The 15,669-nt window shown below is 43.7% G+C and overlaps 2 protein-coding genes across 2 annotated transcripts in view; one reads left to right on the top strand and one right to left on the bottom strand.

The window, feature by feature from the left end:
* Positions 1-15,669, top strand: part of KIAA1217 (KIAA1217 ortholog) — a 669,685-nt gene that overhangs the window by 251,083 nt on the left and 402,933 nt on the right. The window lies entirely within an intron of this gene.
* Positions 1,011-3,919, bottom strand: LOC102534677 (nucleus accumbens-associated protein 1-like). Its single transcript, XM_072955197.1, has 5 exons — positions 2,953-3,919; positions 2,693-2,866; positions 2,057-2,162; positions 1,857-1,951; positions 1,011-1,273 (listed from the first exon to the last, which is right to left on the bottom strand). The coding sequence occupies exons 1-5, from the start codon at positions 3,917-3,919 to the stop codon at positions 1,011-1,013; spliced, it is 1,605 nt and encodes a 534-aa protein (XP_072811298.1).

The raw sequence follows: 15,669 nt of genomic DNA, 5'->3' as shown, positions 1-15,669 counted from the left end.
CCACCCAACCCAGTGCTGCAGGAGCTTGGAGGAGGAACAGGGGAGAGCCCCACCCGAGGACAAGGCAGGGAGGGGGCTGGGCAGGGGCCTGCCCAGGACAAGGGGTGGGGAGGGAGAAGACCCCAGTCCCAGAGAGCTGGCCCCGCTAAGGCCTGGAAGGAGGGGAGTGCCCGGGGACTCCTGCTTCCTTTTGGGGTCTGACTGGTGCCCCAGCCCACCCCAGAGCCTTGGTTGGCCCAGCGGCTTGCCACGTGACCAACACCAGGGATGCCCTTCCAATGTAGCTCCGAGGGGGAGGCATCAGGGGTGAGGGGGAACTCGCCAGACCCACAGGAGCCCAGGCAGAGCGGGAGTTGGGACCCCACCTTGGAAACGCAAGCCCACACTCCATATGCATGTGCACATTCAGCCTGTCCCCGGTGCCCTACCCTATCTTGTCTTCCACGGCCTCAGGGACCGAAGGGAACATCAGATATAGTCCCATTGGTTTGAAAAAATAAAAACTTTAATATTTCATTAGCTAAAAAAATGTTTTCAAAAGTATGTACTGGGGGTAGGGGGTGGGGGCTTGGAGCCCTGCCATGGGGGTGGGGTGGGGGTGGAGAAGGGAGGGAAAGGCAGCAGCCCCCCTCCCCCAGCCTGCTCCCGCTAGGTGGCCCAGGCCCTGAGAAAGGGGACCTCCCAAGCCCCCCAGGCCGGCCCCTCTCTGTTCCCCGGCCCGGTGAGTGGGGAGACAACTGCGAGGGGTTGGGGGGGCAAGAGCTCCCCGACTGTGCACGAGCGTGTGCTGGAGTAGGCAACACAGACCTCGCACCACCTGCCATCCTCTCCCAGCCCGATCCCCCATCAGATTGGGGTCAGGGGGCAGGACAGCAGAGGCAGAGGGTCCAGGAGCATGCAGTGCCCCCCGTGGGTCCTGGGGAAGGGCAGACAGTAGCTCATGACCAAGATGGTGGGAGGGTGTGACAGGAGGGGGAGTGTGACGGCCCCACAGGAGGGTCTGGCGGGGGTTACTGGAGGGCCTCATTGGCTGAGGGGCCAGCCTCGCCGTCGTGGCTGGCCGTCTCGAAGCCATGCTCGGCACCCATCATATCCGGCTCTGTCTTACCTGTGTAGCTGAAGGAGGTGGTGGAGGAGTCACCCTCGGCCATGAGTGGCTTGACCTTGGAGATCCATCTCTTACGCATAACGCGGCGGGCGTTGGTGCACATGTCGGCCACGATGGTGTTCATCTCCCTCTCCCTGAAGCTGGGAGTAAAGTTCTGGCAGTAGCCTGTGTGGGCAGAATGGGGAGCTCAGGCTGACCGTGGCCTTGGCCTCCCATCCTCCAAATGGGCACTCAGCCATGCTGTTCCAAAATCTCCCCACTACACACCCACACCCACCCACCCACCCACACACACACACACGCGTGTGCGGCACCCCTCAACATCCCCCAGAGGTGAGAGAACCGAGGCGTTGCAGACAGCACACTAAAACACATCCTTGGGCCCCGGGCCTGACTGAGCTTGGCCATGAGGTGTGGATTTGATACGAGATGGCCCAGTGCTCTTGAAAAATGTGGGTCATTTGCCAGAATTTAGAAGCTGGGCAATTCCACGTGAAAATCTAGCCTTCCCTCCTGACAACTGGCACGTTTTAGACCCTCTCCCATAGGCTTTGTGGCTTCCCTTCAGTGTACCCCACCGCAAGAAATCTCCAATCCTAGCCCTCTTCCCAACAAGCCTAGGCTGAACCTCAGAATCCTTCTTAACACCTAACTCTACCCATCCATCAGGATCAACAACACCAGGGAAAAGGACCATCTGCCCACCCCAGGCCCCCCACCACCCCGACCCAGCAAGCCAGACACTCACACTTGACGGCATGGAGGATGCCACTATCCAATGGTTTGCGGCTGAGGTTATTGGAAGGACGGATGCCAGTGCCGCAGCTGTTGGCCAGGGTGATCCTAGGTAGGGGCCAAGGAGGAGGGGAGTCAGGCCTGCTGTGGTGGTGGGGGGGACACAGGGCAGCCCCATTCCCTCCACTCTGGGGGCTCTGGCATGGGCCTCACCGGTCAAAGAAGATGCCCAGGAGGCGCCGCAGCAAGATCCTGTGCTCCGTGCCTGCGTTGACATGGCAGTTCATGAGCTGCGCCCTCGTGATATACACGTTGGTGCCTGGAAGTGGGGGGGCCAGAGGATGGCCGGGGGCCTAAACTGCCACACCCCCCACATGGCCAGGCTCTGGCCTGGGCTGGACCAAGACCCTCCTTGACAACTCAACCCAAAGTGGCCACATCAGCACTCAGGAAAGGACAGAGACTGTGGTGCCACCATCCATGGGGCACCCATGACGGGCTCTTGCTCACACAAACACCAGAGCAGGCAGCAGAGGCTCACACCCTGGCACCCTGGCTCCAAGGGCCAGATTCTTAACCACTGTGTTAGCTCACCCTCAAACCACGCTATGAAACCACCCCATGTGGCCAACAGTGCTGCCAACACTTACACCAGCTTCTGCGGTGGCCACCTAGAGGTCAGTCTTTGATTCGTGTCAGCTGCCCCAGGACACAGCCAGTGGGCAGCAGGGCTGAGACTGGACCCTGAGTCTGGCTCCTAACCACTACGCCATAGGCTGCCGGCCCAGAGGACACCGCGGCCCCAGGTGGAGGAAGGAGGAATTCAGGGAGGAAGTGAGGCTGGCCCACCTGTCACCAGCTCCAGCTTCTCAAAGGGGTCACCCTCCTCAGAGAGCTTTGGGTGGCAGCGGTTGCCAATCTGTTTGACGAGCTCAGCCAGAAGAGACTCCTGGTCTTGCTGCACCCATATGCGATTCACGGACTTAGGGGCCACATGCTCATGGAAGGCCTCCACCTTCCCGGCTGGAAGCGGGAGAGAGTGGCGTGCTGGGGACAGGGGCAGTAGGAGGGTAATAGGACCAGGCTTGGGGGCCGGGGGGGCGCCTCACCTGTCTGGTCGACATTCACCATGCTGCGCATGGTGTGCATGTTGCAGATCTGCGGGTAGTGCTCATCTGTGCCCTCATCGCTCGCCTCCTCCTCCTCATCCGCCTTGCTGTCATAGGAGCTGGGGCTGTCGCTGGTGTTGGCGCTGGAGGTGCCAGGGCTGGACCACTCTGATGTGCTGGGCCCACTCACCACTCCCCCTGCTGCCGCCACCACTTCCACTGCCGCTGCCCCCCGAGTCGGTTGCCCAGCCCAGGCCCCTGCAGCCACCCGGGTGGGCTGTGCCGCAGCCACCACCACAGGGGCCTGCTGGGACTGCCTGCTGGCGGCCAGGTCCGGCATGGACAACTTGATCACCTTGCGGCTGCCGTTGCCACCACTGCCACCCTCAGCTTCCTTCTGGCCGCTGCCCCACAGCCGCTTGGCCATGGGCGTGCACTGCACAGAGTCCGACTCCTGCTGCTCTGTCTTGACACGACACACGAGGGCCCGCGGTTTGTCACAGGCCGGCCAGCTTGACTTCTGCACCACAAGGTTCTGGGGCTCGGACGAAGGGGCCTTCTCGGCATGCAGGCCCTGGGAGTGGCAGCTGGGGGAGCTCACCTTGAGGAAGGAGTTTTTGGCTTTCTCCACGATCTCCTGGATCTTCAGGAAGCCGGCCGTATACATGATCAGGAACTGGTCGCCCATGTTCATGCTCAGCCGGCCCGTATAGCAGAAGGTGAGGATCTTCTGGAAGGACTGGGGCTGCACGGCCTCCGGCAGCTCCACCACAGCGCTCCAGCTGCTACTGAACCGCTCGCGGAAGTAGGAGCTGCTGGCGGCCAGCACGGCCCGGTGGGCCTTGAAGCCATGGCCCTTGACCATCACCGTCACATCGCAGTACAGGCCCTGCAGCCGCTGCTCGTTGAGGAACTCCAGGATGGTGCTGCCGAAGTTCGGGATCTCCAGCAGCAGGATCTGGGCCATGGTGGCAGTGGCTGCTGCCAGACTGCGCTCAGGGGGCTTCCTGCGGGCTCTGCAGCGGCTGCTGGGCCCGGCCTGCGCCTCGGGCGCGCCCCCGTGCGCCAGGGCCTGGGCGCCGGCCCCCCGCGGCCTCCGCGACCCCCGCGGCTTCCGCCTCTGCAGCAGCTGCAGCCTCGGCGCCCATTCACTGTGGGCCAGAAGAAACAGTTTTTAAAGTCAATATTTTTAAAAAATGACATGAGACAATAATTTAAAATCAAAGGAAGAAATGAAGAGATCAAAGATGGTAAATATGTAAGTAAATAAAAGACTACTAAAATATTTTTTCTGTTAATTTTAATAAAAATGATAAAATTATATAAAGCCATAATTTAAGACTATTATTGGGCTTATTACAGATAGACTTACACTATATGTAATACTAATAGCACAAAGTGGGGAAAGGGTAAAGCTGTATTGGAGCAAAATTGTTTTATTTTACTAGAATGTAGTCCGTATTAACCTGAAGTCAGTTGCGATAAATTAAGATGAATATTGTAATCCCTTGAGCAGTCCCTAAGAAAGTAACTCAAAACTAAAGTTTAAAATAGTAAAGGAATTGATAGCAGTACACTAATATTCCCAATATTTGTGTTTGGTGTTAGGTAAAGGTTCAAGTCTTGCTTATGATACTCAACCATCCTAGTGTGACTTATTGAAAAGAATATCCTTTTCCCCATTAAATTGCCTCCATTTCTTTTCAAAAATCAACTGACCAGATACGTATGAGTCTATACCTGAAATTTCTGTGATGTTCCATTGATGTGTATGGTTACTGTTACTCTAAACACACTCTTGACAAATGTAGCTGTGTAATAAGATCTGACATTATGGAGCGTAGGTCCTCCACTTTTGCTCTTCCTTTTCAAAATTGTGTTAGCTGTTCTACTTCTTTTATGTTTCTATATATTTTAGAATCAGTTTTCCAATTTCTACAAGAAAGCTGGCTAGGTTTTTTACTGAAGTTGCCATGAATCTGCAGATAACTGAAAGCAAAGCAATATAGTCTTCCATGAACGTGGTAGTCTCTATTAATTTATGTCTTTCTTAATCTCCCTCAGCAAAGTTTTGTAGTTTCTGGTTTTACAAGTCTCGCACATTAAATTATCTTGAAGTATTAGATTTATCTTGTTAAATTTATCATGAAGTATTTCACATTTTTGTGGGTATTATAAATAGTATTTAAATTCTTGCTTTCCAATAATTCTTTGCTAAAATATAGACATTCAGTTAATTTTATGTATTGACCTTGTCTCCAGTGATCTTGCTAAACTTAGTTCCAGTAGCTTTATTGTAGCATCTTGTGGATTTTCCACATAGAAATCATGTCATCTGTAAATAAAGAGAGTGTTACTTTTTTTCTTTCTAATCTGAATGTATTTATTTCTTTTTCTTGTGCTGTTTGTTGCACTGGAATAAAACCCTCGGTAAATTCCTGGAAAGAAACAAGAGCAAACATCTTGTCAGAAAGAAAGCAATCATTCTTTCATCATTGAGATATTAGCTGCTAAGTTATTTCATCAGTGTTTTTTTTTATCAGATTGAAGATGTTCTCTTTATTCTTAATTTACTAAAGGTTTTTATTATGAATGTGTGTTTATTTTGATCAAATTCTTTTTCTGGTTCTACAGGATGATCCTATCTTGTTTTCCTTTTTTGATGAGTTAAAATGGTGAATTACATTGATTTTCAAATGTTAGAGTAACTTCACATTTCTAGGATATATCCTTAGCATAATATGTTACCCTTTTTATATATTGCTAGATTCAAATTGTTAAAAATTTCCTTTGAGACTGTTACATATATGTTTATGATACATTTTGGTCAGTAGTCTTCTGATAATGTCATCTAGTTTTGGTATCATGTTAACTTGGCCTCACAGAATGAGTTAGGAAAGAAATACTCACTTTGCTTCTATTTTCTGGAAGAGTGTGGATAGAATTTGTGTTATATTTTCCTTAAATGTCTTTAGAATTCAATAATGAAGTTATCTCAGGCTGAAGTTTTCATCATGGTCTGGTTTTTAATTATCAATTCAATTTCTTTTATAGATATGGGAAATTACCTATATCTTCTGGAGTGAGGTCTGATAGTTTATATCTTTAAAGCAGTTTGTACATTTCACCTAGGTTAAATTTATTGCTATAAAGTTACTCATAACTATATCTTTTTGTCATACCTTCTCTTTCATTCTTGATATTGATAGTCTGTGTAATTCTTTTTTTCTCGATTATGCTGTCTAGAACCTCATAAATTTTATTGATCTTCTCATAGAATTACTATTTGGTTGCATTGATTTTTCTCCATTGCTTTTCTGTTATCTATTGCATTGAATTGTGTTCTTTGTTGATTCTTCCCTTATACTTACTCCAGATTTAATTTGTTCAAGGTGGAAGCTTAGATCATTGTTTGAGACCTTTCTTATTTTCTGGCAAAAATACCTATAATGTAAGCCTGTATAACATTATATAATGCTATAACTTTCCCTTGTAGCATGCTTTAGCAACATCACTCAAGTATTTTTATGTTATCTATTCAAGTTCATTCAATTTAAAATATTTTATAATTTTACTTACTATTTCTCCTTTAACTCATGGATTATTTAATATGTGGGGATTTTTCAAGTAGCTTTCTACTACTGGTTTATAATTGAATTCTGTTACGATCAGAGAAAATACTCTATGCATTTCCATATCTCTGTACAGCACCCTTCTGTGTATTTTGCCCTGAGAAGTGTGCCTTTGCCTCCCTGCACATTGGACTCTGCCTCCTCAACTCAGAGAGATAGCTGGCCTCTGTTTGGGTATCCCTTCCCTTCACTGGGGTCTGAAAACTCCCAGACAATAACCAGGGACATTTGTTGAGCTCACCTCATTTGTTTTTATTCTCTCAGCAATCACTTTCCTGTGCTATGCATCGTATAATGTTTGAAAACCATTCTTTCATATATTTTGTCTCTTTTCCTAGTTGTTTGAAGAAGAGCAAATCTGGTCTTTTTTATTCTGTGGTTGCCAGAAGCAAGCCAGAAACTGGTTAAAGTCAATTAATCAATTGTTGCTGTTTTGAGGAATTGGTTAATTCCTCAAAACAGCAACAAACAAAATGTAACTTTAAAATGGCACCTTTTTCAGTAGCAAAAACAAGATAAAGTACCCAGTAATATATTTAACAAAAGATGTACAATTTATAGAATATAGAAAACATGATAAAACTTAATTATTTAAAATCTAAGTAAAAGGAGAGAATATAATGTTAATGGATAGGAATATTCAATAGTGTAAATTTATCTATAGATTCAGTGCAATACCAATGGAAAACTTTCTTCCAGCTTTATTAAGGTGTAATTGACATATAACATTGTGTAAGTTTAAATGTTTGGCAAAATTTTTACCAATGAAGCCATCTGGTCATGAACTTTTCCTTGTGAGAATTAGTGGAAATTTTAATAATTTTTGTTTTACATGGAACTTAGCAAGATGTTTATAAAATTTGCATGAAATAAACAAAGCACTAGGAATACCCAAGACTCACCTTAAGAAGAACCATTGCCCAACCAGATACCATGATTTATAATATGAGTCACATTTACACAATCTATTTGGATAGATTGAGTTTCTAATTTTGCCTGGATACCTACAATTTATTTCTCTGAGCCTCAGTTTCTTCATCCACATAATAATAGTGCCCACTTCACAGAGTAATGATGAGGAATAAATGAATTACCATGTAAAAAGTATGTGGAACAGTATCTGGCACAAATGTCAACATACATTAGCTATTTTTATTATTATTTAGCTCTAATTATTAAGACAACATAGCACAGGGGTAGACAAATAGATAAACAAAACATATTCAAGAATTCAGAAAACACTCACACAAAATGGGAACTAATGACAGAGCTGACATTTCAGATCCATGGGAAAGGATAGTTTATGGTGAGGTATAATTGATTGGTTGATTATCTGTGTAGAAAAAAAAAAAACAAATCCTTTCCTCAAACTGAAAACAAACCAAATATTCATCAACTGTAGAATGTAATATGCTCATATCATGGGCTATTTTATGAAGTGAAACTGAATGAATTACAGTCTTTCATGTACATACATATATGAATCTCAAGAAACATAATGCTGAGCTAATGGTAAATCACAGAAGAACAAATACTATTTGAGGTCATTTATATAAACTTAAAAAAAAGCAAAACCAGACAAGATAATGTTTATACATATAGATACATTTGCAACTATGAAGAAAAACAAGAGAATCGTTAAAACTTAATCCAGAGAAGCTGTCATGTCAGGGTTTAAGGGCATGTGACCAACTGGAAATACTTGGAGGATTTCACATTTTCTTCAAATGTAGTATTTTATATCTAAAGCTTGGAAATGGGTATATGTGTGTCTTTTGTATTTTTTAACTTTACATTTTGGTATAGATCCTTTTTATTTTTTTTAACATTTTTTTATTGATTTATAATCATTTTACAATGTTGTGTCAAATTCCAGTGTAGAGCACAATTTTTCAGTTATACCTGAACATGTATATATTCATTGTCACATTTTTTTCTCTGTGAGCTACCATACGATCTTGTATACATTTCCCTGTGCTATACAGTATCATCTTCTTTATCTATTCTACAATTTTGAAATCCCAGTCTATCTCTTCCCATCCCCCCCGCCCCCTTGGCAACCACATGTCTGTGAGTCTATTTCTGTTTTGTATTTCTGCTTTGTTTTTTTTTTTTAGATTCCACATATGAGCAATCTCATATGGTATTTTTCTTTGTCTTTCTGGCTTACTTCACTTAGAATGACATTCTCCAGGAGCATCCACGTTGCTGCAAATGGCATTATGTTGTCGGTTTTTATGGCTGAGTAGTATTCCATTGTATAAATATACTACATCTTCTTTATCCAGTCATCTGTTGATGGACATTTAGGCTGTGTCCATGTCTTGGCTATTGTAAATAATGCTGCTATGAACATTGGGGTGCAGGTGTCATCCTGAAGTAGGGCTCCTCCTAGATATATGCCCAGGAGGTATAGATCCTTTTTATATTTGCTGTATCTCAAAATTTTTAAAAATTATCTGAGGAGTACTATAAAATCTAAATATCACTTGTGGTATATCAATAGTTTTCTGCTTCCATAAATGTTATATTTGATATTTTAAAATTTTAATACTGTGAAATAAACTTTATGCCATAAGCTAAAAAAAAAATCCTACATTATAAATACCCTGTGAAGAGCTTTTCCAGAGAGCATATTTTCCATGGGTTAAAATTAGGGGCCTCCTGAGGATGTAAAAAAGATGTCAAGGAAGAAAGAAGAAGTGAAGGAAGCCAAGGGCTGTGAAATGACATTAAAATATAATGGAAAATAAACTTGTATTTCACAGTTTCCTTAACTACCCGTAAGTGGGTAATTTTTTGTCTTTTTTTCTTTTTTAAGAAGTAGAAGGATCATCTGAATAATCCTACCCTGGATTGGAGATGCAAGACAATCCAAAAAAGACCTTTAGAGCCCCATCTGGTTTTGGAAATTAGAAGGGTTAAAAAAATGAAGAAGTACCAAAGCTCTCTTTAAAATACACGCTGCTCTGTTTCTCTACATAAATATCTACACTGCCTTGTTTGCGAGCACGAGTCTGCAGAGATATGAGGGCTATAGACTATTCTTGCACAGCATGTCATCAATTCTTCCTTTCATCTACTCTAAAGAGGATTCAGGGACCAGGGTGAGCTTCTTTTGCTTCATAAAAACAAATGCAGGCTGTTCACTGGCTCTTTATTCACTTAGGAAAAAAATGGGAAACTTCAGTACAGGAGCTTCTATAATATAATTCAGGGCAAATTTTGGAAAGGCAGAGCCAAAGGACTTGCCAGCAAGGACTCTAAAGCCATGCAGGGAAACCTCTCCCTCACTTTGAGGAAGGTCTGCTATACCTTTCAAGAAAAAGAGGTGCTCTCCAATGAAAAGAAAGGACAGGGGCAAGGAAGCAGAGGCGGGAGACAAGTTCTGAAAAGGTGGTTTCAGAGTCTTTTTGAGGTAAATCCATCTCTAGTCTTGCTCATAACAACTGGAGCAGTAGTTTGTGTCTGTCTTTGTTGAAGGAAGGGAGAGAGAATGGAATTAAATTTCAGTTCCAAAGGCTTTGCATCCTCTGCTTGCTGTGTGGCTGTGTGACCGTGAAAGGGGAGCTGTTGGGTCTGCTGGCAGCCATGGTTAGGCTTCAAAGAGAAAATCATGGTTTTTTTCAGGGAGCGGAATGACTCTGCTCATCTCCTTAAATTCATCTTGTGAAAACAGGATTTGCATTTGGCATTGCCCAGGCTACAGGAAACTGGAAAGAGGGAGAAGAGGGACCACTGTCTAACCTTAGTTTCACAAGGAGAAATTACAGTGCCAGCAAATATGGACCTGAATAATTTTTACTGCAATAAAATGTTCCATTTTGACCATTTTTCAGTGTACAGTTCTGTGGCATTAAGTGCATTCACATTGCTGTGTAACCATCACCGCCATCCATCTCTAACGTCTCTAGAACTTTTTTTAATCTTCCTCAGTTGAAACTCCGCACCCATGAAACATTAATTCCCTTTTCACTCCCCACAGTGCCTCGTAACCACTGTTCTTTCTTTCTTTATGTATTTGACTACTGTAGGTACCTGATATAAGTGGGAACATACACATTTATGCTTTTATGACTGGCTTATTTCACTTAGCACAATGTCTTCAAGGTTCATTCACGTTGTAAGTCAGAATTTCCTACCTTTTTAAGGCTGACTAATAGTCCGTTGTATGCGTACACCACATTTTGTTTATCTGTTGATGGACACTTGGATTACTTCCACCTTTTGACTACTGTGAATAATACATCTATGAACATATGCAAATATCTGTTCCAGTTCCTGCTTTCATTTATTTTGGCCATATACTCAGAACTAGAATCAGTGGGTCATATGGTAATTCTACATTTAATTTTTTGAGGACCTACCAATACCATTTTACACAGTGGCTGCACTGCTTTACATTCCCATCAAAAGTGCACAAGGGTTCCAATTTTTCCACATCCTCCCCAGTACTTGCTATCTGATTTGGGGGATTTTTGTTTGCTTGTTTATAATGTTCATTCTAATCAGCATGTGATATCTCGTGGTTTTGGTTTGCATCTCCCTCATGATTAAAGATCTTGAGCATCTTTTCACGTGATTCTTGGCCTTGAATACTTTTTAAAGCCGTGCAATTTTATATTCAAAGAGCCATTTTTTAATTTCACTATTTTTTGGAGTCCGATTTCTTTATTAGTTTTGTCTAAAATTTACTGTGGTTTGAATATAGGGAAAAGGGAATTGTAATCTTTAAACATTTAAAAACAACATTTGCATTGTCTTTGTTGACGGATCACATCTCAAAATGTTTGATGTTCGGCGGCTACACTTTCTACTCATCCTTCCTCAAAAGTTAAATGAATATGTAGTGCACTGTTAGTTTTATTTAGTTTTTGCATTCATATCATGATTTCTCAAACCCCTTACCACCATTAAATCAGAGCATTTTAAAGCCTATGGAAACCAGAAAGGATTTCTTTGGTATTGCAGAAAAGCAGCAGGTGTCTGGTGAACTAAATGTCATTCCTTATTTCCACAAGTGCCTGGAAGTTCTGAAATAACCTCTTCTTACTTTTTCCTTTTTTAAGATTTGGCTCTTACTAACCTGGACTATTCAATATGTTGGATGTTTTATAATAACTAAGAACTTGAATAATTTGAAATTATAAACATGGAGCCCCAGCACCTTTTTAAGTTACAGCAAGAATTAGTAAGCTCATCCACTTGTCAGATAACCATTGTGTTTGTTGGTTGCCTCCTTCATGTTTTCACTGGATTGTTTTTTCCTTCTCAGAATTGTGTAGATCTACTTAGTATCTGAAGTGGGGAGGGGCAGCAGGTGTCTTGCAACACTGTTGCCTCACTTGCATTTTAGAGTAAGTAAAAGGACTGCCCATTATAGTTACAAATATTTACAACCTCATGGATAAATCTGAACACACTGCTATTACCAATAAGTCATAAGAATAACTTCTTTACATTACTCAGTGTTTTCAAGCTGTTCTATTTTAAGTTGTACTTTCCACAATATCACTGAAGACCAGCCTAATAAGAAATCGCTTATCTTGACTTCAGGATTCTATTTTTAAATATAAAATTTTAACTTGCACTTAGAGCCGATATGATTCTTAAAATGGCACATGGAAAACCAACCGTCTGTAACTACTAAATTCCAGCCTCCGTCACAACCTGGCTGTCTAACACATTTTTGGACAACTTTTTCAAACTGCTTCCAAATCTTCTGTTGGTTCAGATAAGTCTTTCTGCCTCCTATGTATGGGAGGTTTTGCAATAAAAACCAAGAAAGTTCTTCTTGGCACTGACAATTTTATAACATACTGAAGCATGTCCTAAATAATTTTAAGGTTCTTTTACAATATAGAAGCACAGATGGGTGACATCATGAGTGTAAAGCAACTTTTATTGAACTCATAAAAAAAATGCTTTTTAAAAGATTCTTAGAAATTAGAGTTGTTAAATCAAGAAACCTCTCTGTTGCGTTTAAGAAGGAAATTGAGGAATCTGAACTTACAAGCCTTTGTCTTAAATCTACGAAGCATGAACATTTTTACAAGATAAGTTCAGACCATAGATTCAGTTATCCAGACACTCAGACTATGCCTTCTTACATCTGGCAACCTGTATAAATGAACTATTGGTACAAAATGAGAAAGCCTGGTAGACTCCAGCTAGCCAAAGCAGTGGGTGTTAGTCCTGTCCCCGCTGTGTTTCGTAATTGTTAGAATCAATATATCTGTTCATGGAGACCATCATGAGACCTACCTCAAGTCCCTGAATGTGATGTAAGGTCCAACTAGTGGGGGGAAGTGATTTAAGAAATAGTTCACATCTAGATTTGGAGCCAGAGTACAGAGTGTGCTCAATTAGACAGGGTGAGGCAAGGAATCCATAAAGCAGGGGTTTTAGTCAAGGAGACAGGAATTCGAATGGTATTGTCATTCACGAGTGGTTAATTGGCTGCTATAGAACAGGGGTCACATCTGTTCTATAGCAAACAGTGAGTAACTCTGTCACATCTATTTTTATAAATCAAGTTTTATTGGAACACAGCCTTGCCCAGTCACTCGTGTTTGGTCTGTGGCTACTTTCACACTCTGATAGCAAAGTGGAACAGTTCCCACAGGGATCATTTGGCTCTCAAAGCTGAAATTTTTGACTGTTTGGCCCCTTACACAAAACATTCACTGACCCGCTGCTATTAAGACTCTAATATACCTAAGCAGTCTTCAGGATAAATAGGAAAATTGGTCACTTACAGCTACGAAAATTATTGCCTTTAACTCATGTGTTAATTTACAGTTGTCAGAGTGCTTTCATATTCATTCTCTCACTTGATGGTTGCGACAGCCCTGTGATATGAACAGGACAGATACCAGGACACTTTTTTCAAGGTGATTTGGTCACGAGAGGTAAAGTGACTTCTTTGCAGTTACCTAACAGACTGGGGTGTTTCTGTGGGCAGAGTGAGCTCAGAAGGCAGACCAATTTCACCAAGTTGTTTTGCTGGACACATGGCAAAAAGCAAGGTCAGGAGGCAGGGACGGGGAAGCGCGAGATGCCTGGGAGATGCTGGTATGCAGGCACCTGTCCTCCTAGGGGAGCGTGGCTGCCGCCCTCAAGCCCCTTCTCCCCTTCACCTTCGCCATGGTCGTGTTGTTTCCACATCAAAAGCTCCTTGCTCACTCCCTCCAGACTGCTGCTCTCCCACCTGCTCCCCAACACAGGATGTGCTGCTTCCAGACTGGAGCTGCCTGATCTCCGTGACGCAAAACTCAGGTACATATGCGGGACCCTTGCAGCTACAGGTTGCCGGTGCATTTGGCGGTTTGGCATGTGACATCCAAGAAGACAGAGGCACTTGTCCCAGGTCACCACTGTGACTAAACAAATCACTGAATTTTACGCTCAGTGGGCCGTGTGGATTACAGTCAGACACTGTGATTCCTAGAGCCAAGGGCAGACTCTGGGGCCAGCCTGAGTTCAAATCCCAGCTTTAGTACCTTCAATCTGTGAGATTTGGGGTGAGTTTCCAGGCCTATGAGTGCCATAATTTACTTATCTGTAAAATGGGGGTGGTAGAATCTACCTTTTAGGGTGACAGTGAGGGATAATTGACTCAGAATCATGTTGTATGTATTAAAAATGCACAATATTGGGGGAGGGTGTAGCTCAGTGGTAGAGTGCGTGCCTAGCAGGCACAAGGTACTGGGTTCAATCCCATGCACCTCCATTAAAAATAAAATAAAAACCTAATTACCCTCCAAAAATAAAAAATAAATAAATTTTTGAAAAATGCACAGTAAGTGCTAACAATTGCTATTAATAATCGCTACTGTCTCAAGGAAAACCAGGCCGCCAGCAGCCTGCATACTTTCATCTTGGGAGGCATCGCTTTTTGTCTGTTGCCTTCACCGCCTCAGTTGGGCGTGGATTGTCATTTACATTTTCTCACCCACCCTGAGGGCATCCTGCAGGTGGACCTAACCCAGTCCCTGTCTGCATCTCCAAGGTGCACCGGGAAGACACTAATCATTCCAACTGTGAGGCAGGTGTGGCTACCTGGGAAGGTGACCGGGCCAATTCAAGTCTCCAGATCATGGAGAAAACCCCAGTTAGTACACAGAACTCCCATTACACAAGGTGGGTCATGAAGAAATGAGGGAAGATATTCCCTTGTATATGATCTCAATTTCCATGTCAAAACAAGAGAAAGTTTGTTCAAAGCTTCTAGGAGGAGTTTGGGTTAGCTGTAAGAAAGAACTAGTAAGCATGGAGATTTTGTGTCAGTTTAAGCTGTCAGGATTTGAAAAACAGAACAGGTTCAGAGAGGTGTGAGAGAACTCTGAGTTGGGAGGTATTCTGGATCAAAGGACCAGTCATGTGTAGGTAGCTACTGGTGTCAAATCCTGATGGGAAAGCAGAAGTGGCAGATTAACAGACTGTGAGAGAGCCCGGGTGCAGGCCGGCCAAGTGCAGGGTCACTGCAGGCCGTGGCCTTGAGCCAGCCTCTGGGAGCCACACCCCAGCAGCCTCCTCCTTCCCAGATCATCCCTGGGCCAAGGCTGCTGAGGTGGTTACAAAAGCCGAATTCAGGAGCCATAGCACAGGATCAGAACCAGGAGGAAGAGAGTTTACGGGAAGGGATGGTTTCCCCAAGCCCCATACTCTGAACATCGTAGTGTTGTTTCTTCGGTGAGGAATAATGTCAGCAGAATCTTCCAGGATTTCTATGAGCTAGAGACATCCAGATGTGAAGCTAAGTAAAGATATATGTGGGGAGGGGCTTGGAGAGGGACAAGAGTCCAGTGAACAATCCCATAGTGATAATCATTAAAAGTGGTTCAGCAAGATGTTCTAACACTGAAAAAGTGGTGGTGGCTGGTTTAGAATAGACAGGGTAAGTACTTCGAATTTTAGAGGAGGAAGAAAACTGGCCCCACTCTTTTTGGACAGAAAGGTCAGCCATTTCTAGAGGTAGTGACAGTGAGATTGTGAGACTTGGGGAGAAAACTTAGAGTGCTGGGGGGACAAGGTTACCACCAGTACACGCTGGAGCCTTGTTACAGTCTTAAGGAGAAAGGTA

This window comes from Vicugna pacos, chromosome 35 (genome assembly GCF_048564905.1).
Source record: "Vicugna pacos chromosome 35, VicPac4, whole genome shotgun sequence".
NCBI classification, from domain to species: Eukaryota; Metazoa; Chordata; class Mammalia; order Artiodactyla; family Camelidae; genus Vicugna; species Vicugna pacos.
This window is presented reverse-complemented; position numbering and strand designations above follow the sequence as displayed.

Bases quoted from the DNA above. Each gene is read 5' to 3' on its own strand.
- LOC102534677 (XM_072955197.1), bottom strand. From the start codon at position 3,919: ATGGCCCAGATCCTGCTGCTGGAGATCCCGAACTTCGGCAGCACCATC. The intron at 2,867-2,952 runs GTGAGGCGCCCC...TCCCGCTTCCAG, and splicing joins GGTGAATGTCGACCAGACAG to CCGGGAAGGTGGAGGCCTTC. The intron at 1,274-1,856 runs GTGAGTGTCTGG...CTGCCCACACAG, and splicing joins CATCCTCCATGCCGTCAAGT to GCTACTGCCAGAACTTTACT.